At 42.7% G+C, this 24,837-nt stretch overlaps 1 protein-coding gene across 3 annotated transcripts in view; it reads left to right on the top strand.

Moving 5' to 3' along the window:
* The first annotated feature begins 5,878 nt into the window (after positions 1 to 5,878).
* Positions 5,879 to 24,837, top strand: part of LOC121291996 (protein IWS1 homolog) — a 47,509-nt gene continuing 28,550 nt past the window's right edge. For 2 of the 3 annotated variants that reach the window (XM_041213735.1, XM_041213716.1), the window contains exons 1-5: positions 5,879 to 6,033; positions 12,220 to 12,335; positions 14,109 to 14,472; positions 17,972 to 18,031; positions 18,521 to 19,148. In XM_041213735.1, coding sequence (XP_041069669.1) covers positions 5,997 to 6,033; positions 12,220 to 12,335; positions 14,109 to 14,472; positions 17,972 to 18,031; positions 18,521 to 19,148 — 1,205 coding nt within the window. In that variant the 5' untranslated portion in view covers positions 5,879 to 5,996. The remainder of the gene's footprint in view (positions 6,034 to 12,219; positions 12,336 to 14,108; positions 14,473 to 17,971; positions 18,032 to 18,520; positions 19,149 to 24,837) is intronic. The other variant, XM_041213727.1, reaches the window with a different exon arrangement.

The raw sequence follows: 24,837 nt of genomic DNA, 5'->3' as shown, positions 1-24,837 counted from the left end.
GCAAACAACTGTTGGAGGGTCCACTGCAGTAAGTAACCTATCGTGATCTTTCTACTAGCTGTCAGAATGTGTGGTCCTTTCTCTTCCTCACAAGTTGAAGACCATAAGACCATAAAACATAGGAGCAGAAATTAGGCCATTTGGCCCATCGAGTCTGACCCACTATTCAATCATGGCTGATAAGTTTCTCAACCCCATTCTCCCGCCTTCTCCCCGTAACCTTTGATCCCCTTACCAATCAAGAAGCTATCTATCTCGGTCTTAAATACACTCAATGAACTGGCCTCCACAGCCTTCTGTGGCAATGAATTCCATAGATTCACCACTCTCTGGCTAAAGAAATTTCTCCTCATCTCTGTTCTGAAAGGTCTTCCCTTTACTCTGAGGCTGTGCCCTCGGGTCCCAGTCTCTCCTAGTAATGGAAACATCTTCCCCACTCTATCCAGGCCTTTCAGTATTCTGTAAGTTTCAATCAGATCCCCCCCTCATCCTTCTAAACTCCATCGAGTATAGACCCAGAGTCCTCAAACGTTCCTCATATATTAAGCCTTTCATTCCTGGGATCATTCTCGTGAACTTCCTCTGGACCCTCTCCAGGGCCAGCACATCCTTCCGACATACGGGACCCAAAATTGCTCACAATATTCTAAATGTGGTCTGACCAGAGCCTTACAAAGCCTCAGCAGCACATCTCTACTTTTATATTCTAGTCCTCTCGAAATAAATGCCAACATTGCATTTGCCTCCCTAACTATCGACTCAACCTGCAAGTTAACCTTAAGAGAATCCTGGACTAGGACTCCCAAGTCCCTTTGCACTCCAGATTTCTGAATTCTCTCTCCATTTAGAAAATAGTCTATGCCTCTATTCTTCCTACCAAAATGCATGACCTCACACTTCCCCACGTTGTATTCCATCCGCCACTTCTTTGCCCATTCTCCTAACCTGTCCAAATCCTTCTGCAGCCTCCCCGCCTCCTCAATACTACCTGTCCCTCCACCTATCTTTGTATCATCTGCAAACTTAGCCAGGATGCCCTCAGTTCTTTCATCTAGATCATTAATGTATAAAGTGAAAAGTAAAGTACATATGGAACATATTTGAATTGGAAAGCAGGATGTCAGGCCTCCGCTGGAATGGAAAAAACAACAGCAGTCTGCGATACATTCGAGGAGACTAATTCGACACAAACCGTATCCCCAGTTGTCATAACTGTAAAAAAGGATGTAAATAACCAAACAATGAAATCTCCTAATACTACCACTTTTCTATTGTTATAGTCTACTCACCGCTCCCTATCTTTCTCTGGATAATTGCTTGCTTGACAGTAGTAATGTTTGTTCAGGATACTTCATACTTTCAACATTGCATATCTATCAGACAATTCCACTAACTCAGTACTTCCCATGCACCCTTACTCCCCCTGCAGATGGTCACCGACTTCTCTCTATCCCAGTAGCCTAAACTATCTAATGCTGCCCCTTGGATTACCACGTACAATGCAGAAACAAACAGCTTCCCTGATGCTGTACAGTAGAGCCAATTGTTCCTCAAATAGACATTTTCTGAAACTTAGTGCAAATTGGCTGTTCTTGCATACCATGGCAATCCATTATGGCTCACTATTCACAGTTCACACCCATCACAAATGATTTTGTTCTCTCACCCATGTCTGTGTATTTAAAAATCACAAATTGAATGGAACTAAATTCTTACCAGCACCAAACCTTTGCAAAAATCAAATTCTGCTTTCTGTTCTTGCACAGCTATTGGTTATGGAAAAATTCCTGTCCAAATGCATGTCTTAGCTTGACCCCCCCTCATGGCTGCACTACAGTCTAGTGGCATTTTGCATTCTGCTGGTTTCTGACAACTCCATATTCTGTATACTGCTACCAATAATAGGATATCCAGCATGTGTAAATACAAAAGTATTGTTATGTGAACCTCATAGGTCCTAGCTATGACTGTCTTTTCGTGAGAGCTCTTATTGCCATGAACCTTCGTAGGGTTGCCATCTCCCTCTGTCACTTTTTCAGCCATGCCCCTTTCACAGCCAACACTCAATCTCCTTCCCCTTGTTCAACAAAGCTCCCCATACGAGAAAAGTAGCTCCTACTCAGTTCAGATCCACCAGAAAGACAACCTCATCTGAAGCATGCCCCCTTAATCGATCATGAATCTGAAGGCATATCTTTCTCATTTGCTGCCTACTTAATTCCAAAGGTACAAGTTAACTGGAAAAGTTGTGTTTTAATGAGGATGCATGACATGCAATATATTAAAAATAGGTTTCCCCCACTTGCTATTGGGAAGAATGATCCACCCTCAATCTGCCACGAACTTAATAACCAGCCTTCATCTCGACATTGGGAAGCTGACATTTTGCTCTCCCACTCAATTAAGTGCCCCCACCCACCTTGTTTCTAACTCCCAGAAGCTTTGCAAGATTCCTCCCAGTGTTAACATTTCAGGCCATGACCTTTCCTAAGAAGTACTATTATCTCCAGAAATGAAGACGGAGAATTTGAAAGGAACGTGTTGGAGATGGACCATGTGAAGATTGGAGCAGGGTGGAAATTAGAAGCAAAGTTGGTGAAGTTTTCCAGTTCTGATGGAAACAGGAAGCAGCATTGCTACAATTGTCCATGTACCGGAAAAAGAGTTGAGGAAGGGGGGCCCGGTTCAGACTGGAACAAAAAATGTTCCATATATGCCACAAAAAGACAAGCATAACTAGGATGTGTGCGGGAACCCATAGCAACACCTTTATTTGGAGGATGTAAGATGAGTTAAAAGAGTTGTTCAATGAGATAACAAGTTCAGCCAGGCGAAGGAAGGTGATGGTGAATGAAGACTGGATAGACCTCCATTCAAAGAAGACGTGGATAACCTGCTGGGTGGGTGGGTGGTGGTGGAGGTGGAGAGAGACTGGGCATCTATGGTGGAACGGTTAGAACCAGGAAATTGTAAACTGTTAAAGTGACCAAGGGCATCAGAACAGTTGTAGTGGGGGCAGACTGTACAAGGGGAGAAAAAATAGAATCAAGGTAGAAAAAGTCAGTTCAGTGGGGCAGGAACAAGCTGAAACAACAGGTCTACCAGGGTTGTCCTGTTTGTGGATCTTGGGAAGTTGTGGGCCACATGGGGTTGGGGACTATGAGGTGGGATGCCATGGAAGGAAGATCTTCAGAGGAGGTCAGTGCCAGTCCTGGAAACAATGGATCAATGTTGGGTGGTGGGGCCATGGTCCAGGGGGAGGTAGGAGGAAGTGTTGGCAAGTTGGCATTCAGCCTTTCCTACAGACGCCAAACAATAATAGTGTTCTGATGAAAGGTTACAACCTGAAGTGTTAACTCTGTTTGTCTCTCTACAGATTCTTCCAGATCTGCTAATTATTTCCAGCATTTTCTGTTTTTATATCAATTTACTTGTATTTCTTTCAATTATTATTCTGTATCCACTGCTGAGGAGATCAAATGCAGATTGGATGATTTCCTTCCTGAACATCTCTGTTCAATTTGCAAGCAAGGCCCTGAGCTGTCAGTCACCTGCCATTTTACTTCTCCTTTGTGATATCAGATGTGGCTCAGTTGGTAGTGCTCTTGTTTCTGAATCACAAGGTTCAAGTCACACAGAGCTTGAGCACAAAAATCAATGTTGACAATGCAGTGCTCAGGGAGTGATGTTGTGTATTTTGGATAAGGCAGCAAACTGAGCCTCCCTCTGCCTGCTTGGATGGATGTAAAAGATCCTGTGGCACTATTTAAAGAAGAGCAGGTGTCCTGGCCAATATTTATCCCTCAACCAACATCCATTAAAATAGATTATCTGGTCATTATCACATTGATTGCTGATGATTTTATTTATGTTGTTACTGACAATTAAGGTATTAATTATACTGATGATTGCAATGGTGATCTTAGTGATAATTGCAGTGATTATGTTACTAATGATTACAGTGGTGTTGTTTTGATGATTACAACAATGATTTTACTGATGATTACAGTGATGGTGTTTCTGATGGTTACAGTGATGGTTTTACTGATGATTGCAGTGTTCTCCATCATCAGTGTCAAGAAAACTGTAATTATGGATTGTTGGGTGTTGTCTCTCCACTGTGATCAGACTCAACAACAGACCTCTGGAAATAGTCAGCAAATTCCAATACCTTGGATCTATGGTGACAGACAGTCAGCCAACAATTTTGGCTAACAAAATGGCTATGTAAAAACAACAAATTGACTAACAGGACCAAGACCTTATCTATAAGGCCTGCATATTCAGCACATTGCCAAATGGCAGCAAAGCCTTATTTACAACCTACAGTAATGACATGGATGGAGGGATTGGCTGTATTTTAGCAAAATTTGTTGATGATATAAAGATAGGAGAGCAAATTGTGAGGAGGATACAAACAGTCTGCACAGGGATATAGATATTTTAAGTGAATGGGCAAAAATCTGGCAGATGGAGTACAATGTGGGAAAATGAGACGTTTTCCACCTTGTCAGGAAAAACATAAAAAGAATATTATTTACAAGGAAAGAGACTACAGAATGCTATGGTACAGAGGGATCAGGGTGTCCCTATGCATGAATCACAAAAACTTAGCTTGCAGATACAGCAAGGAAGGCAAATGGAGTGTTGGCCTTTATTGCAAGGGGGATGGAGTATATAAGTGGAAGTCTTGCTATAACTGCACCTGGAGTACTGTGTATAGTTTTAATCTCCTTACTTAAGGAGGGATATACCTGCAGTTCAGAGAATGTTCACTAGGCTGATTCCTCAGATGAATGGGCTATCTTATGAGGAAAGATTGAGCAGGTTGGGCCGATAGTCATTGGAGTTTAGAAAAATGAGAGGTGATCTTATTGAAACATATAAAATTGAGGGGTCTTGGCAGCGTAGATGATGAAATGACATTCCCCCTTGTGGGGAATCTAGAGCTAGGGGATACAGTTTAAAAAGGGGTCTTCCATTTGAGATAAGGAGGAACTTCTTCTCTCAAAGGAATGTTAGTCTTTGGAAATCTCTTCTGGAGAGATTAGTGCAGGCTGGGTTACTGAATATATTCAAGGCTGAGTTAGACAGATTTTTGATAGACAAGGAAGTCAAGCATTATGGGAGACAGGGAGGAAAATGGAGATAAGGCCATAATCAGATCAGCCATGATTTAATTGCATGGTAGAGCAGGCTCAGTGAGCTGAATGGCCCACTCATCCCATTTCTTATGGCTTTACACCTACCAAGGTCAAAGGCTCAATAACTTCCATCTCTGGTGTCTACGACGTATCCTTGGCATCACATAGAAAGGCAAAGTCACAAATAAAGTCATCTTTTCTAGGGCAGATATGCTAAGCATCAGACCACTAATCAAGCAAAGAAGGTTTGGCTGGCTTCGGAATGTGCACAGGATGGAAGCTGGGGATAAGCTATACAGGGAAGTAGCCCGTGCCAACAGACAAGCAAAGCTCGATTCAAGCTTCCTGTCAAAAAAAACATGAACGCCCTCAACAACATTCATGACAAATGGGAAACTCCAGCTGACAATCAATGTATATGGTGACACCAACTGTGGGCAGGAGTTCACCACCACCAAAATGATATGTATTTTTAGAAACTCCAAAACAAACAACTGCCCCAAAAACAAGGTCGAGATTATTCCGCACTACAGGCAATGGACGACTTGAAGTATGGCAAATTTGGCCTTTCCAGAATCGACTTGTTCAGCCAAAGATCTCACGTAAGCTCACTAAAGTTCCGAGGCCCCATCCCCATCAGGACCAGCTCTGAACCTGACGATCGTGCGCATGCGTCTGGTCTGAGCCGCCATCAGTACTGATCACGTGCTTCGTAACCTCTGACCCGCGGGCATGCGCAATGCTGCCGGGGCTGTAGGCCGCAGAGCCACTTGTGTTTGGTGACGAGAGGCCGGGCGGAAGGTGCACGGTGTCGGGGGCTGAGCCGGAGCGGGCTGTCGTCTGCCCGCGGCCATGGATTTAGAGGACGAGTACTACCCGGATGGGGAAGGTAAGAGCCAGGAGGGCCCGGGCTGGGTGTGTGTCCGCGGGGCCTTGATCCCGATCCTGGGCCGCTGATGAAAGCGGAGCCCCTTGTTGACAGGCGGCCAGTGAGGGCAGGGCCCTGATCCTGATCCCGGGCCTGGGCCGTTAGGACCCGTGTTTTGTATCAGTCTGCTGATTTATGTCGGCCCAATGGGTTCCCAAACTTCAACAACATCCTATATTTATATAGCGTTTTTTATGTAATAGGACGCTTCACATAGACCATTATCGAAGGAACACTGACAGACACCAAGACGTATAAGATATTAGGACAGATGGCTAAAAGCTTGGTCAGAGAGATAGGGGTAAGATGAGTCTTAAAGGAGGAGAGAGAGGTTCAGGGATGGAACTCCAGAGCTTTGTGTCTGAGGAGCTGAAGACACGACCGCAATGTCGAGGAATCAACAGTAGAAGAGGCCAGCATCAGAGGAACGTCTAGTTCTTGGAGAATTGCAGGGTCAGAGGAGACCCAGAGTTGTGGTTAAGTTGGAAGAAGCCAGGAATGGTATGCTCACCGCCCCCAGATCCTATACTCAGGCGGAATGCTGGCATTCAACCAACTAAAACCCACATAGCCTTCCAGCACACAGTGAGTGAGTGCTAAGGTGTCAGCACTCTTGCTTCTGAGTCGGAAGTTCGTGGGTTCAAGCCCTACTCCAGAGACTTGAGCATGCAATCAAGACTGACCTATCAGTACAGTACTGAGGGAATGATGCACTGTCAAAGGTGACATCTTTTGGATGAGTTGTTAAACCCAAGGCCCTGTCTGCCTTCTCAGCTGGAGGGTGACAACAATAGTAAAATAATGTGGATACTGGAAATCTGAAATAAGATGCTGGAAGCATTCAGCAGGTCAGGCAGCATTCACAGAGAGAAACAAGTTAATATTTCAGATCAATTATCTTTTGTCAGAACTGGAAGATGTTGGAAATTTGCATTTTTTGTGCATTTGCAGAGCAAGGGAAAGATCTGTGATAGGTTGGAGGGCAGGAGTGATCAAATGCCAAAAGGGATGATAGTACAAGGCAAAATGGCTAATAATGGAACAAATATGGAGATAAAAGATGAGTTGTCCTAAGTTGTAGTTGGTTGCAGAAGAACAAAAAGTATGAGCTGAAGTGGTGGTGGGAGGAAAAGCATAGCAAATCTGGCAAAGCGGATAAGTTGCTGTGGCAGTAGAATGGCAGTTAGACCTTGGGCATGCACAACACCCTGCTGGCTATAGGGAGTCCATGTCCCAAGCACTAGCCAAACACCTCTGTCACTCCCAGTGGCACTGGTTCAGCCATCCTCCATTATCAACTTCTGTCTTGAGAGAAAATGAAAGCAGTGGTTGAGATTTAAGATTTAAATGAAACTCATTACAACTTCTGGGTACCTGATAGAAAGATGGGTTGCTGACCTTCACGTTTTCATCAAGCTTATTGGGAACAATGTTGGCTAAGGACATGGGAGTCAGGTTGGGATGGAGATTTCAAGTGGAAAGCATCCAAGCCTCAGTGTAATGCTTGTGGACTGAACTGAGGTGTTCAGCAAAAGAATCACTCAATTTGCAAGTAGTCTCAGTGTAATGGAAGCTGCATCATAAACATCAAACACAATATACACTAAGTTAAAAGATGTACAAGTCCCAGGATGTGTTTAGAGCACTGGAGGGTGGGAAGGGAGGAGATGAAACCAAGGGGTTGCATCTCTTGTTTTGTAAGTAATGGTGCCAGAGGCAGGGGAGAAAGTGTTGGAGATGATAAATGTGTGGGTGGTGTTCGGGAAGGAATGGTCAGCAGCAACAACTTGCTGGTAAAAGATTCTGTGATATTATTCGAAGATGAGCTGGTGAATTTTCTCCTCCAATATTTATCTCTTGACCAATATTCATGCTGTTTGAGGGAGCTTGCTCTGTGTAAATCAGCCGCAACTACCGTACAGCAGTATGTACACTTCATAAGCACTTCATTGTCTGTGGCATCTTGAGATGTACTGAGGTTGTGAAAGGCAGTTATATAAATGCATGTATTTTTTTCTAAGCTTCCTGTTGCTTCTCCTTGCGGACTGTCCCATCCATTTGGCCACTGCCTTGCAGGTTTAAATGGAAAGAATTCCCCCTCCAGTGATAAGTCTGCCCTTCTGATTCTGTGACTGAACCAGACTGGTTGTTGGTTAACAGTAGTGCTCTGGAGTCCTGCAGACTTACTCAGTTTAAGGTTACTTACTGTGCCACACACTTTATTCTGCTCCCCCATCACTAGATCATGTAATTTTAGAGACATCTCAGCTCCAAAGTCCCCTTCCACTAATGAGCAGGGACACCAATATGTCAGTAATCAACTGACAAGTACATTAGAGTCATCACTGACCCTGTGCTGGTAGCATGGACCATCCAGTAGTGTGTTCCAGTCAGGCAACTGTTTGAGTTATGGTGACTGCTCACAAATGAAAGTTGTCATGATTGGGTTCAGGTAGTTTACAGGTCGAGTATAGATTAAAATCACTTTCACTAAGGTATGAAAGTCGACTAAAAGATTTATAAAAGAACATTCAAACTGGAAATTTTTTGTAATATGATCAATGATTTATTAAACTGTCTGGAATGAAATTTGATTCAGCTAACCCAGCATTCTTTTATTTCAAAATCTGGTAATGCTTGTAATCCTAGAATAGGCACTTTCAGAGAACTTCAAACAGGAACAGTAGCTCTCGGCTACCCAAGCAACACCAGGCTTATTTATTGATGACAACTGCACAGATATTAATTAATTACAGTTTAGACAACTAGGTTAAATCAGAATAGTTCCTGATTAATGAAATTGATAGGAACCTTTCCCATACAGGCAGTCAGAGTCACCTTTCCAAACACTAATAATCATCCCTTCATTGACTTTATGCAGCAAAGAATTTAAGTGCTTGTATTTAATGGTTTCCACAAAATGTTCCCCTTCATGTCAGGTGATTGGACATGTTGGTCAACTGTGCGCAGTCCTGCACCTTCAACTTTTTGTGCAGGCTAAAAACAGCTAATAATTATATCAGAGTTTTTTCACATGCCAAAGGTGCTTCATAACCGTAGGTCAGACCTGAGTAGAAGCGAGGTCAGAGGAGGAGGCCCAAGGTGTTAATGATCAGGCTTTTGAAGGTGGGGGATGTAGAGAGTGGAAATTAGACAACTGACTGTCAAAGTTTAAGTATCCCCAGGCGGACGTTGGAGCCTTAACATATCAGATTGTGTGTGTGTGACTGCAAAGATTCAGATACTTCATGATGATGAGTTTGCACGTGCTGTGTGTAAGCATTCTGAAAATCATGGTCTGTATTACAATGAATTTTGGTATTGTGAGGCTAATTATTTTGTGTAGTTGGTGATCTTGCTGATAATGATCACAGTTTTTGCCTGTGAAATGAACAGTAATACAGGCCTCCTCGCATTGAGTGGTTGCAACTTATTTACTTATGTGCAGGTTATGAATAGGTAAAGCATTATTACAGGTGTGCTAGCCTGTAATTCCCCATTTCAGCATTTGGTGCACCAGGTTGTTGTGGTGACGACACCTTCACTTGTACTGCCCCTGTGCCCCTGCTCATGCACACTGTTGTACATTCCTCTCAAATCACCCTTGCATTTTCTTTTGAATATGCTCACTGTTCCTCTTGCTGAGTTTCTCGCATCATTTCTTGAGTCTTCTTCCCATTTGAAGCCAAAGCTGTTTCTTTGACAACCTGTTGCATCTGTTTTGGGAGGATAGTATTTCCTTGAACAAGACCAATTTTAAGCTGGGGAAGTATATTTGATGATGTACAGTATGATGTATATATACTTAATTGCTAAGTTCTAGCTCATTGTTCCCAAGCTTATTCTCTACTAAGTATTCCTGTGTGGAGTTCAGATTATACTTCTCTCCTGCTCAGCATTGCTGTTGATAAAAGGTACCAAATTCCCAATTCTTGCTGAAGTAGCAATCCTTAAGTGTACACTCTCTAGACAGAGAAGGATGTAATGGTGGAATTAGGTAGGGGTGGATGTAGTAATGCAATGAGGCTGCATGATAAAACCCACGCTGTGCAACAACAGTGGATGAAAAATGTTCACTAAGCAAAAAGACTGAGCAGGGGACCCCCAGTATCATTTAGTGGCCCTTTAGAAATAACAAGCCAGACAAGAGAACACACTGCATGTTAAGGCTTGGTTTTTTAAAAAGAGGCATTTAAATGGGGTAGGAACCAGGAGGTCTACATAACGTAGCAGTAGTTTTAGGGATGGGGGTGGGCAGACTACTGAGAATAGGTGGAAATGGGCCATTTACTTAAAAAAAGTAGGGGAGTCAAAGAAAACCAAGAAGTGGCACCAGGGCAGGCAGGTAGTCAGAGACCCAAGTTAAACCATGGTCTTCATTTGCCTTTTCAGGTGCACATACAGGTCCCCATGGCACTATTTGAAAAGTAGGAAATTCTCCCATTACCCTCAACCAACTCCACTTAAAAACAAGCAATTGGTTATTTGGCCCTCTAGTTACAGTTTGCCAACCTGAAATGACCCATTTATCCCGACTCTCTCTTTGTTCATTAGCCAATCCTCTGTCTGTGCTACTATGTTATCTTTAATGCCATGAGCTTTTATCTTGTGCAGTAACCTTTTTTGTGGCACCTTATCGAATGCTTTTTTGAAAATCCAAATAAACATGTGCTGGTTTTCCTTTATCCACCCTGCTTCTTGCATCCTCAAAGTACTCTAATAAATTTGTCAAACACAATTTCCATTTCACAAAACCATGTTGACTCTGCCTGATTGTATTATGATTTTCTAAATGTCTTGCTCGTACCTCCTTTATAATGAATTCCAGCATTTTCTCAATGATGGTATTAGGCTAACTGGCCTATAGTTTCCTGCTTTCTGTCTTCCTCTTTTCCTGAATAGGAGCGTTATATTTGTAGTTTTCCAATCTGCTGGGACCTTTCCAGAATTTTTTGGAAGATTACAATCAATGCATCCACTATCACTGCAGCCACATTTGTAACACCCTAGGATGTAGGCCATTAGGTTCAATGTAGGCCATTAGATTTAGGAGACTTGGGAACCTTTAGTTCCATTAGTTTGTCTCATACTTTTTCTCGAGTGATTGTGATTGCTTTAAGTTCTGCCCTCCCTTTTGTCCCTTGACTCTCTGCTATTATAGGGATTTTATTTGTGTCTTCTACCATAAAGACAATAATAAAAATACTAGTTCAAGTTCTGACATTTCCTTGTTCCCCATTATTAATATCCCATTCTCATCCCTTATGAGACCAGCGTTTACTTTAACTGCTCTCTTTTTATGTACTTGTGGTATATAGTGCAAGCATTGAGGCTCCTCCAGTGCTAACTCCTTGATATCCATTCCTCCCTCACTCATAGTCACGCCTCCTGCCCCTGATTACGGGTGTGGGGGGAAAGAAACATACACAGGGATGATGATAAGAGTGTCTGGATTATTGCCAAAAGGTAAGATTCTGTGAGTATATCAGGCTGTTGCTTGACTAGTCGGTAGGACAGCTCTCCTAGTCTCCCAGAAAGTCCCCAGATGTTAGTGAGGAGGACTCTACAGGGTTGACTGTTCTGGTTGTGCCTTTGTTGTGTCAGGTGCCAGGTAGTCTGTACGATTTTATTCTTCAACTTTTTCAGAGCGGTTTGATACAATTGAGTGACATGCATGGGGGCAGTTAAGAGTCGGCCACAGAGTCATATGTATGCCAGCCTGGGAAAGAACCCAGATTTCCTTCCTTAAAGGGCATTAGTGAACCAGATGGGTTTTTTTTTACATCAAACTGGTAGTGTCATGGTGGTTGTTACTGATTCTAGCTTTCTATTGTAGACTTATTTAATTAATTGAATTTAAATTCTCTTGTTGCATTGATGGGATTTAAATGCTCATCTCTGGATACTAGTGACATAACATTACCGTACCTGATGTTTTGACAATGTTCTAATTCACCCTACCTAAGTTTAGTAGAATATAGGAAAAGAAAGAACAAATTTCCACCTTAAGCCATCCTAAAATGCTTCATAGCCAACAAAGTACTTTTGACTGTGCTGGTTATGTGCACTAAGGTATCAGGAGGGCTCTGATAGTGACATGCACAGGCACTGGTGCTGTGACAGTGACTGTTGCTTTACTTCAAATAGATGATGGTGGAGCAACGCCAGTACAAGATGAACATAATTCAGACTCGGATGATCAGGAAGACTCGACTGAACACCGTGCTGCATCTGAAGGCAGCAGTGTGGGACATCACTCTGAGGTAAGAGTTTCATTTGTCATTCTGGTCACTTCCCTGTGGTAATGTCCACATAGTCAGTTGCTCAAGGCCAGTGGATGCAGACACAAGCGTATCTGGAACATAACTGGTTTGCCTTACCTCACCAAATCTGGCTGGACCACATCAAGTGCTCTTAGATCTCGCTGTCCTCTAGCCAAAGCAAACCACTATTCTTGGATCATCCTGGAGCGCAATAATAACCTATGGCTTCATTTCTCTACGCACCTTCCAATAACAAAAATGACACACTCATGAACTGTCCTCAACATCCTATTCAATCCTGAGTTGAGCTTCTGACCCATATCCTGTCTGTCCCACAAGGATCACCTGTTATGACACAGCCGATGGTAAATGCTGAGCTGCTCAAATCCCAGAGGGAAACTTGAAACAGCTGCCACAACTGTTTTGCAATTTGTAGTTTAATTTCGAGACGCGTGCCTTGAATTCAGCAGTAATAAGTCTGCCAAGTCTTAGAGGTTTTGTTTTACAAAACTTAATTAAACATTTATTAATAGAAGAAAAGATTTTAAGCACATACATAGGTATACAAATCGCTCTTATGATAACTCCTAGCTCCCCTAATTAATCTGACTCCCAGTTACACCTCCGTTAAGGCAACAGTAAAAACAAATAAATTTCAACAGACCTAGGCAAAGCGCACAATACCCTGGACAGTGACGTTCACAGTGAGTTTTCTTCACTTCGGTTCCTGTAGACAGCAACTTGAGGTATACAGGCTGGAGGCTTTTCACACTTGTTCACTCTTAGAATGCCTTCTCCTTACGCACAATCTCAGCTCGTTTATACATTCTCCATTTTTTAATGTAAATCCCATTGTTCCAATATGCCTTTGCAACTTTACTTTTTCCCTAACAAATCTTTCATAGTACTCATATTATCAGTAATCTTTGGGAAAAATGAACATATTGTTTGGTATAGCCTCTTATGGCTTGGTGTAACACCTTATCATCTCTTTGAAATTCACTACTTTGCTCTATCTAAAAATGCTCTATCCATTTTTGTCTAATTCAATCTCTGTGAAGTGTTCGGGGTATTTTGTTCTCTAAAAGGCACCATTTCATTGCAAGTTGTCGTTCACCTAGAAGCTGGAACACATCCGCTCAGTTCTTGAAGTTGCAATTTTTAACTTCAGCTAGGATTGAATCCTGCAATTTATGGGAGTAACAATGAACCAAGCAGCTGCGGACATGAGAAGGAATGTTAATTTTGGGAGAGAAATCCTCTGGATAAAGATACCACCTGGTTTGATATTGAGGCATATGGATCATGCTCAGTCCTCTTATCCTACCAGCCCTGTCCTCACCTTAAATTTAAGATGCTCATCCTCAAGTTCTTCTTCATTTCACTGCAGCTATCTCCATAACCTCCAGCCTTTTAGCCCTTCCTTCTCATCATCTCCATCCCTGGCCTTTAACACATTCCTCATCCACCCTTTTATCTTTCTGTCAATGATAGAATTCTAGTCACAACAGTCCTATTTCTGGAATTGCATCTCTAAACAGCTCTACTTCTCCACTACTTGCTGCAACTTTAAAAACCTTTCCGTGCCCTATGTTTTCAATAAGCCTTTCAAGTAATACTTTATAATTCTCCCTTGCTGACTTGGCATCCTCCCTTTTATTTTAGCTTCTTATTTTTTCCAGCTCCATTTCATTCCATTGTTAAAGACACTTCATAAATGAAAGTATTTTTAAAAGCCCAGTCTTTGGATGTTTTCATTTGCTTCTGTTTCAGGATGAAAGCCACAAAGAAGATCAGAGTGATGCAGAAGGCATTGACGGCCCTGGCCACCCACAGAGCAGGGAGGACAACCACGTTAGCAGTGATTCCGAGAGTGAGGAACCCAAGAAGGCTCGTAGTGTTGAGCAATCAGAGGATGAAGCAGGCAGTGATAAGGAGAACCACTCCATAAATGAAGACAGCAGCGGAGAGCAGGAAGGGAGCCGTGATCGAATGAATGACACAGATAGTGAAAAAGATGTGAGAATATCACTGGAACACAATGAGAGCCGAGGAGCCAGTGAGGACGACGGTCCCGTGCCTCACATTGCATCCAACAGTGATGGTGAGCAGGATGAGGAAGATGGGGAGGAAACAGGTGTGTACTGGTTAAAGGAAATCTGCCATCATTCAGTAGTTTCTAAAAGTACACAGGATTAAAAAAGACCTCTGCATTCTATCTGTTCTGGTTCATGTGTCTAATGCATATCATGTTCCACAGTAACTCGCATGCCTTCTCTATCAAATTTTCCTCCAAGCATTAATCCAACTCTTTCTTGATACAGTCAGCCCCTTTCCACATGCCCATTCCATACATCCAGCATTAAAATAATAAAAAAGTAAAATACTCTGGATGCTGGAAACACTCAGGCCAAGCAACATCTATGCAGAGATGTTGTGGACAAAGAAATCAACAAGTTGCAAAAAAATGTTTTGGATTGGGGAAAGTGGATTTTAGTAAAATAAGGCAGAATCTGGCCAAGGTAGACTGGGAACAGTTACCTGTGGGGCAATCTACAGAGGAGCAGTGGGGGGGGTGTTCAAAAAGGAAATGGGGAGGGCACAGGCTCAACATTTCCATTTAGGGTAATAGGGGTAACAAGCCCAGAGAACCATGGATGACCAGAGATATTCTGGTTACGATGAGAAGGAAAAGAGAGGCTTTTAGCAGGTACAAGGGAAGCAAATCAACCGAGGCATTAGTGGAGTACAGAAAGTGCAGGTTGGAGATTAAGAAAGCAATTAGGAGAGCAAAGAGGGGTTATGAGAAAGCTCTGGCTGGTAAAAGTAGGGAAAATCCGAAGATATTCTCTAAGTATATCAATGGGAAGAGGATAACCAGGGAAAGAGTAGGGCCCATAAGGGACTAAGGGGGCAATCTATGGGTGGAGCCAGAGGACATCGCTAGCGTGTTGAATGAATACTTCACGTCTGTCTTCACCCAAGAGAATGAGGATGAAGGTATCAAACTCGGGGAGAGAGACTGCGAGGTTCTTAAGCAAATTGATATAGGGAGTGACAAGGTATTGGAGGTGTTGGCAGGCTTAAAAGTGGACAGATCTCCAGGTCCAGATGATTTGTGTCCCAGACTGCTGAGGGAGTTAAGGGAGGAGATTGCAGGGGCTCTGACCCAAATTTTTAATTCCTCTCTGGCTGTGGGGGAGGTGCCAGAGGACTGGAGAACAGCTAATGTGGTTCCGCTATTTCAGAAGGGTTGTAGAGATAAGCCATGGAATTACAGGCCAGTGAGTCTCACGTCAGTGGTAGGGAAACTATTGAAGAAATTTCTAAAGGAGAGAATCTATCTCCACTTGGAGAGGCAAGGTATGATCAAGGATAGTCAACATGGCTTTGTCAGAGGGAGGTCATGCCTAACAAATTTGATTGAATTTTTTGAGGAGGTGACCAGGTGTGTAGATGATGGTAGTGCAGTTGATGTAGTTTATATGGATTTCAGCAAAGCCTTTGACAAGGTCCCACATGGGAGACTTATATAGAAGGCAAATACACATGGGATACAGGGTAATTTTATAAGGTGGATTCAAAATTGGCTTAGCTGTAGGAGGCAGAGGGTGATGACAGAAGGATGCTGTAGTGACTGGAAGCCAGTGTCCAGTGGCATACCACAAGGATCTGTGCTGGGTCCCCTATTATTTGTCATTTATATAAACGACATAGATGAATATGCGGGGGGTAGGATTAGTAAATTTGTGGATGACACAAAGATTGGCTGGGTGGTTATCAGTGAGGTTGCATGTCATGGGCTGCAGGAAGATATAGATGGGATGGTCAAATGGGCAGATAAGTGGCAGATGGAATTTAACCCTGAAAAGTGTGAGGTGAAACACTTTGGAAGGAGTAATTTGACAAGGAAGTGTTCAATGAACAGCATGACACTAGGAAGTTCTGAGGAACAAAGGGACCTTGGTGTGTGCGTCCATTGATTTCTGAAGGCAGAGGGGCATGTTAATGGGGTGGTGAAAAAGGCATATGGGACACTTGCCTTTATCAGGCATAGATTACAAAAGTAGGGAGGTCATGTTGGAGTTGTATAGAACCTTAGTGAGGCCACAGCTGGAGTACTGTGTGCAGTTCTGGTCACCACCACATTATAGGAAGGATGTGATTGCACTGGAGGGGGTGCAGAGGAGATTCACCAGGATGTTGCCTGGGATGAAACATTTAAGTTATGAAGAGAGGTTGGATAGACTTTGGTTGTTTTCGTTGGAGCAGAGAAGACTGAGGGGTGATCTGATCGAGGTGCACAAGATTATGAGGGGCATGGACAGGGTGGATAGGGAGCAGCTGCCTCCCTTAGTTGAAGGGCAGTCACAAGGGGGCATAAGTTCAAATTGAGGGGCAGGAGGTTTAGGGGGGATTTGAGGAAAAACTTTTTTACCCAGAGGGTGGTGACGGTCTGGAATGCACATCCTGGGAGGCTGGTGGAGGCGGGTTGCCTCACATCCTTTAAAAAGTACCTGGATGAGCACTTGGCACGTCATAACATTCAAGGCTATGGATCAGGAGCTGGTACATGGGATTAGATAGGTAGGTTAGGTGTTTCTCACGTGTCAGTGCAGACTCGATGGGCTAAAGGGCCTCTTCTGCACTGTGATTCTGAGAGAAATAGGGTTAGCTTCTCAGTTTGATGACCTTTGGCCCTGTTCAATAACAAAGATCTAAAGAACCTGTGTCACCTCCCTGGCCCCCACCCCACCCTACCTCACTTAAAAATATTAGTGTAGTTGTGAATTTGGCGATCAGAATAGCACCTCCTGATGGTATAACCAACAGTTGGTGAAAAAGCCCTTCCAGGGACTCGCACCAGAAATGGTTTTACTTTAAACTAGGCTGATTTGCCAGGCTCATGTTAAAGCTTACACCCCTATTGAGGTTAACCATCGGCAGATTTTAGATGCACTTAACTATCGAATACACTTACATTATAGGGAGCCATTCATGAGTGGTTGGTGAGCCCACAGTGGTTTTATATCAGTGATGAATGCTGAGGAAAGTAAATATTTAAGATTTGAATGGGACAGTGCTCTTAGTAAGCATTTGACAATACCATAACCAGTGATAGAACCAAAGATCTATTAGCTTACAGGCTCCACAGCCACTTTCTGTTCTCCAGAACTTCACTCAGAGTTAATTCTCACATGAACTAAATGTGTGTTGACAAACCATCCTTTCACGAGCTGATCCTGTCATTGTCTGATGTGCAATTTCCAGCCGAGATTGTAGAATGGAGCTGGGAACTGAGAAACCTTGTTGAATTCTTTTTCTGCCTCTGATACTTCGATTACAGTGTCCAAATGCCTCCATTGTTAAGGTTCGCTAACTAAGCAAAAAATACCAATGAAAACTTGCTGTGTCTGGGGACAGGTGCTGCTCAAGTGGTACCTTTAACTACACAGCCATCACTGAAACCTCAACTAGAATAAGGAAAGGATATTGACAAATGGACTATGTCGTTTGCTCACCGAGAGAACTGGCATAGACACAATGGGCTGAATAGCCCCTTGTTTGCTGTCAGCTTCCATGATTGTTATTTGCTTTCTTTTTATGAAATTCTTAACACGGGTGCTCTATTTCAGTGAAGAGGAAGAAGCCAGTCTTGTCTGATAGTGAAGATGAGAAAGAAGTTCTGAATAAATGTGAGTATTCAGCAGTGAATCAGGGCAGCTTCAATGGGTTTTCAATGCAGAAAAGTTAATCCTGCCTCCAATATCACAGAAAACATTTCCTTTCATATGGAGATCTCTGCTTGTGAGCACATTGTGTACAGAATTCAGACAGTTTCTGTCCTGGTTTCAGACATGCTCTAGCTTCAGTTTGTGTTCGTTGCCCTGGTCAGACATGCAATTTTTTTTAGCTGAGAAGTTATCTTCCCTGAAGGTGTTACTACTTGGCTGCATTTTTTAAAAACTGCATCGGAAGGTGTGATTTGGAGTCATCCCTCACAGTGTCGTGATTACTACATCTAAAGATGAGTAATCTGCCCTTTCATTTTTGGAGTGTCGTATTTTTAAGATGGAGGATAGTTATGTGGTTGTGTCATTCCCTGACCCGGTTTTATAAAAAAAATGAACTTGATTCAATTCACAGGATTGGTCTAACTGAGATGTTCCCTTTCTTTCTCGCAGCTGCAAAGAAAAGTCGTTTGATGTCGGACAGTGAGGACTCAGACAGTGACTTTTCCCCCACTAAGAAAAAGCCCAATGCCTCAGGTGGGGAGGAATCAGACAGTGACGCTAGTGTTTTGAAGAGAAAACAAGATGCCTCAGCTGGCGAGGATTCCGATAGTGATGCTGACGTTGCTACGGCAAAGCGCGTTGTTTCGGACGATGACAATTCTGACGACGATGCCGACATTTCAAAAGCCAAACACGTGGTCTCTGACATCGATGACTCGGACAGTGACTCCAATGCCAATGTGAAAAAGCAGGTTGTTTCTGATGCCGAGGATTCTGATAGCAACACAGGTATTAGGAAAAAGCAGGCCTTCTCCAATGATGATGATTCAGAGAGCGACACTGCTCCTAAGAAAAAACGTGTCGTATCAGAGGAAGAGGACTCCAACTCGGACAGTGATGCCCCTGCTAAGAAAAAACGCGTCCTTTCTGCTGGTGAGGATTCTGACAGTGATGCAGAACCAGAAAAACAAGAGTCTAATGGTGTCTTATCTGACAGTGACGAGGACGAAGAGAATAAGGAACCCTCTCAAAAAGCTGAATCTGGCCTGTTCGGTAGCGACAGTGACTCTGAGGATGAGTAAGTGAAAGTGCTTTTAAAGACAATGATGTTTAGTATTGTAGACTCGTGGCAGCATTTCCCTGCTTATCTATCCCAAATTGTTTCATAATAATCTCAGTAAAATCTAATGGACATGTGGTAACATCATAGTTTGTCCAGTTAAACTGTGAAGAACTCCCAGCAGTACAATACTGTCTTCAGCCCTCCCAAACTATATAATACTAGGCTTAAGTATTGATAAGTAGCATTAGGTTACATACAGGCCGATCTGGATATGGTAACAGAGCTGTCACTGTATAACCCTGGGCTTACATCTTGGCCTATTAGTGGGATGGGAGAAATTTAGAAACATGAAAAATTTACAGCATACAAGGATGCCATTTGACTCATCATGTCTTTGCCAGCCAAAAAGAGAACCGTCCCGCCTAATCCCACTTTCAAGCTCTTGATGGGTTGCCCTGTAGGTGACAGAACTGTATATCCAAGTATTCTTTCATAAATGTGATGAGGGTTTCCACCTCTGCTACCATTTCAGGCAGTGAGTTTCACACCCATTGACCTCTGGATGAAAAGTTTTCTACCCAACTCCTCACTTATCCTTCTGCCAGTTATTTTGAATCTGTGTCCCCTCTCTGCTAAAGGAAATAGGTACTTCCTATTCACTCTGTCAAGGCTCCTCATAATTTTGTACATCCCCCCTCAGCCTTCTCTGTTCCGAACATCCCCAGACTATCCAATCTTTCCTCCAGAGCTAAGATTTTCTATTCCTGACAACATCCTTGTAAACCTCCTTAGTACCCTCTCCGACCACATACTTCCTATAATGCAGGGACCAGGGCTGCATGGAGTACTCTAGCTGTGGCCTAAATTGTATTCTAGCAGAACTTTGCTGCTCCTACACTCTGTTCCTCAGCTAATAAAGAAAATTATCCTATATGCCCCCTTAACCATCCCTCTACCTTGCTAAGTTCAAGGATCTATAGACGTGCACTCTAAAGTCCCCCTGTTCCTTTACACTTTTTGGTATCCTATTATTTATTATATATTCTTTTGCCTTGTTAGAACCAAGCATCATAGAAGATTGTCACTTGGTAGTATAGAACTTGAATATTGCTGAGAAAAGAGATATGCTGTTGTTTTGCTTTGCATTCATTAGGACAGACGCAAGAATACCAAATTTCAAAAGGAACAATAATTGATACTGCATGAAAAAATTCCCCATGGCAATGCCTTGACCAATCAAAATTGACTTGTCTTTTTTGAATTTAAACAGAATCTTGAGCAATAAATGTTTCCTGGTACGTTCTCCATGGCAATGCCTCGAAAAATCAGAGTCCATTTGCCAACCAATCAGCATCCTTTTCTCATGATGGATCAATTGTTGTTCCCTTTGAAATTTGATGTTCTTGTAAAATGTCCTGATGAGTGGAAGACGAAAGGCTTCGACAGCATGTCTAATTTTTCAGCATCACAAAAAAAGTGAATCACGCATTAAAATGGATTGTCTGTGGAGAGATCTTGCATTACCCATAACCCATGGACATTACTTCATTGAAGAAACCCACTGACCTCTAAGCAGTAATAGGGCATGATCTGAAACTCTCTGGTTTGGATGTTGTAGAATGGACCTTTTTGTAATTCCATTTGAACTCCTCAATTAGATTCCAGTCCTTAACTAACTTCTAGAAGTCTGTTATTCTATTTATAAAACATCTTAACTATTGAGACCCATATCTCAATAGATATGGGTTTTTGCTTGCTCATTCTTCTGCTGTCCATTTTAGACAATAAGCCATCATTCAAGCAGGAGAGCTGTCAGATCACTGACAATCCAGCATTTCTTTTGCACTTACCTCGTGCCTCTATTGACATCCACTATCTATTAGCCCTGCTTGTTGTTGCTAGCCATGTTCAATCATTGCTACATTGCAAGAATATTTTTCAGACTTCCTGTTTCGAGAAATATGTTGTAACTTGCTGTCATTGGCCAAATTTCTAATTTCTCTAGATAATGCTTTGAATTCTGTTGCCTTATTTTCCTGCCCTTTCTGTTCCCAGTGCTTAGCTTTCATTCACTGCGTTTTAACATTCTTCAGCGTTGCTGGACTTAGGAACATAGGAGCAGGAGTAGGCCATTCAATCCTTCAACCCTGCTCTGCCATTTAACTAGATCATGCCTGATCTTCTACCTCAACAGCATCTTTCTACACTATCCTCGTATCCCTTAATGTCATTGGCAACTAAAAATGTATTACCTCTGCTTTGAACTACTGAATGACTGAGCCTCCATAGCCCCTCTGGGGTAGATAATTCCAAAGATTCATCACCCACTTACCGAAGAAATTGCTCCTCATCTCAAACCTAAGTGGCCTACTTCTTCTTATTCTGAGACTATGGGCAGAATTTTACACTGATCAGGCGGGTGCGTACCCAACCCAATCAGACGTGAAATTGCACGAGATGACGTCAGGTGAGCATCCTGACGTCATCACATGCTCGCGCGATACTTTGGTTGGCGAGCACACACACAAGCCAGAAACTCGCCTGCCAACAATTAAGAGGGCAATTAAGCCCATTAATGGAGCAGTTGACACCAATTTTTCGTGATCCGTCCAACCTTATGGTTGGTGGACGGGTGAGTCGGCTAGGCGGCCTTTACATTTTTCATGAAACCTCATCCGGGGCGGGGTGAGGTTTCTGTTATGAAATAAAATAAAAACCTGTGGGCAACATTTTTATCATCCATAATTTCAGGTGCCTGATTCTGGTGCTAGGACATTTTTTTCCAGTTTTTTGAAACTTTATTTAATGGTTTTTCAGTCTGCAGCTCCCTGAGGCAGCTCTCTCCCTTCAGGGAGCTTTCTTTCAGCACTAGCCCACGCCCGCCTTGATGTCATCACCCGCCCTCGTCCCACCCCCACCCCAGCAGCACTGAGCATTTTAGCACGTGCCTCATGCTAGCTGGCCATTAATTGGCCAGCTGGCGTGAAATTGCAGTTGGGGGCCGATCGCGGTCAGCAGTCCATTTCCTGGCCAATTCCAGACCCGCTGATTGTGCCTGCTGATTGCACTAAGCTAAAAATTCTGCCCTGTGTCCCCGGTTCTATGCCCCTCCAGCCCGGGGAAACATCCTTTCTGCATCTACCTGTAAATCCCTGGAAGAATTTTGTGCACTTCAATGAGATCACCTCTCATTCTTCTAAATTCTAGAGAATACAGACCCAATCTCCCCAGTCTTTACTCATAGGACAATCCCACCACCTGGGATTAGTCTGGTGCACCTTTGTTGCACTCCCTCCATGACCAGTATATCCTTCCTTGGATGAGGAGACCAAAACTGCACACAGGACTCCAGGTGTGGTCTCACCAAGGCTCTATACAACTGCAACAACATACGAACAAGGAGCAGGAGTAAGCCATTCAGCCTCTCGAGCCTGCTCCGCCATTTAATAAGATCATGGCTGTTCTGATAGTAACCTGAAACCTGCATTCCTCCTACCCCCGATAACCTATCACTCCCCTTGCCAAGAATCTATCCACCTCTGCCTTAAAAATATTCAAAGACTCTGCTTCCACCGCCTTTTCAGGAAGAGAGTTCCAAAGTCTCATGAATCTCTGAGTGAAAAAATTTCGTTTCATCTCTGTTTTAAATGAGAGCCCCCTTATTTTTAAATGGTGACCCCTAGTTCTAGACTCTCCTACAAGAGGAAACATCCTCTCCACATCCACCCTGTCAATACCCCTCAGGATCTTATATGCAATACTTCTTTATTCCTGTATTCAAATCCCCTTACAACAAAGGCTAACATACCATTTGCTTAGTAATTGCTTGCTGCACCTGCATGTTAGCTTTCAGTGACTTATGAGCAAGAACACCCAGGTCCCTTTGTACATCAGCATTTCCTAATCTCTGCCCATTTAAGAAATACTCTGCATTTCTGTTTTTCTTAACAAGGTGGATAATTTTTCCACATTATATTCCAACTGCCATGTTCTTGTCCACTCACTTAGTCTGTCTAAATCTCCTTGAACCTCCTTGCATCCTCCTCACACCTCACATTCCCACCAAGTTTTGTGTCATCGGCAACTTTGGAAATATTACATTTGATCCCCATGTCCAAATCATTGATATAGAATGTGAATAGCTGGGCCCGAACAGTGATTCTTGTAGTACCTCACTAGACACAGCCTGCCAGCCTGAGAATGATCCATTTATCCCTAGTCTCTGTTTTCTTCTGTTAACCAATCCTCAATCCATGCCAGCATATTGCCCCAATCCCATGAACTCTAATTTTGTTTACTAACCTCCTGTGTGATACCTTATTGAAAGCCTTCTGAAAATCCAAATACACCACATCCACTGGTGTTCTACCTTATCTATTCTGCTAGTAGCACCCTCAAAAAATTCCAACAGGTTTGTCAAACATGATGTCCCTTTCATAAGTCCATGTTGACTCTGCTCAATCTCAGCAATATTTTCTAAATGTTATCATATCCTTTAGAATAGATTTTAGCATTTTCCATACTGCTGATCTAACGCTACCAGGTCTGTAGTTCCCTGCTTTCTCTCTTCCTCCTTTCTTAAATAGTGGGGTCACTTTTGCTACCTTCCAATCTACAGGAACTATTCCAGAATCTATAGAATTTTGAAAGATGATCACCATTGCATCCAATATCTCTACAGTCTCCTCTTTCAACACTGTTGGATGGAGATCATCAGGTCCAGAGGATTTATCAACTTTCAGCCCCATTGCGGCATTACTTTTTTTACTAATACTAATTTCTTTCAGATCCTCAATTTCACTAGTCCCTTGGCTCCCTAGTATTTCAGGGAGGTTTTTTGTATCTTTCTCGGTGAAAGCAGACACAAAATATTTGTTTAGTTTCTCTGCCCTTTCCTTATTACCCGTTATAAATTCTCCATTGTCTCCCTGTAATGGGCCCACAGTTGTCTTTGCTAACCTTTTCCTTTTTACATACCTATAGAAGCTTTTACGGCCTGTTTTTATGTTCCTTGCTAATTTAATTTCATGTCCTCTTTTCTCATTTTTAATCAATTTCTTTGTTCTGTTTTTCTGAATTTTAAAATGCTCCCAATCTTCAGCTTACTACTTTTTTGGCAACTTTGGCAACCTCTTTCTCTGATCTGATTGAATCCTAAACTTCTCTTGTTAGCCATGGTTGGAACACTTTTCCTACTGGCTTTTTGAGCCATTGATTGCTCTATTCCTCATTGATGGCCATTTAGTTGCTTATGACAATTGAATTATGGTCAAAGGGTGAGTATTCCTACAGTAACCAATAAAACACAATTAAATTGCATTCTGTGCAGGTTCTGAGAGAAGTTCACTGATCTCTGAAAGGTTATGTGGGTTTGAAGTTACATTCAGATCAGCCATGATCTTGAATGGTAGGGCAGGTTCAAGGGGCCGAGTGGCCTACTCCTCCTAATTTATAAGTTCAGCTTTCACCTAGCTTGGCAAGCCTTTGACTATCTCCTCATAGAATTTTATTTCTATTCAACATTTAATCTTTATTAATGACTGGTTTATGTCTAGTGGTTAGGCCAACTTGTTGGGTTAAGAAAATACTGTGTTTTTTAACAAAAACATGTTCTTCCATTTGGCAGACTGGTCAGATCTCACTAGATGAGAAAGTCACACTGGCTGTTTGATATGTTCAGTGCATAGTAAATTAGAGTTATGGG

Source organism: Carcharodon carcharias, chromosome 2, assembly GCF_017639515.1.
Source record: "Carcharodon carcharias isolate sCarCar2 chromosome 2, sCarCar2.pri, whole genome shotgun sequence".
Lineage (NCBI taxonomy): Eukaryota > Metazoa > Chordata > Chondrichthyes > Lamniformes > Lamnidae > Carcharodon > Carcharodon carcharias.
The sequence above is the reverse complement of the archived record's forward strand: the minus strand, read 5'-3'. Positions and strand labels throughout refer to the sequence as shown.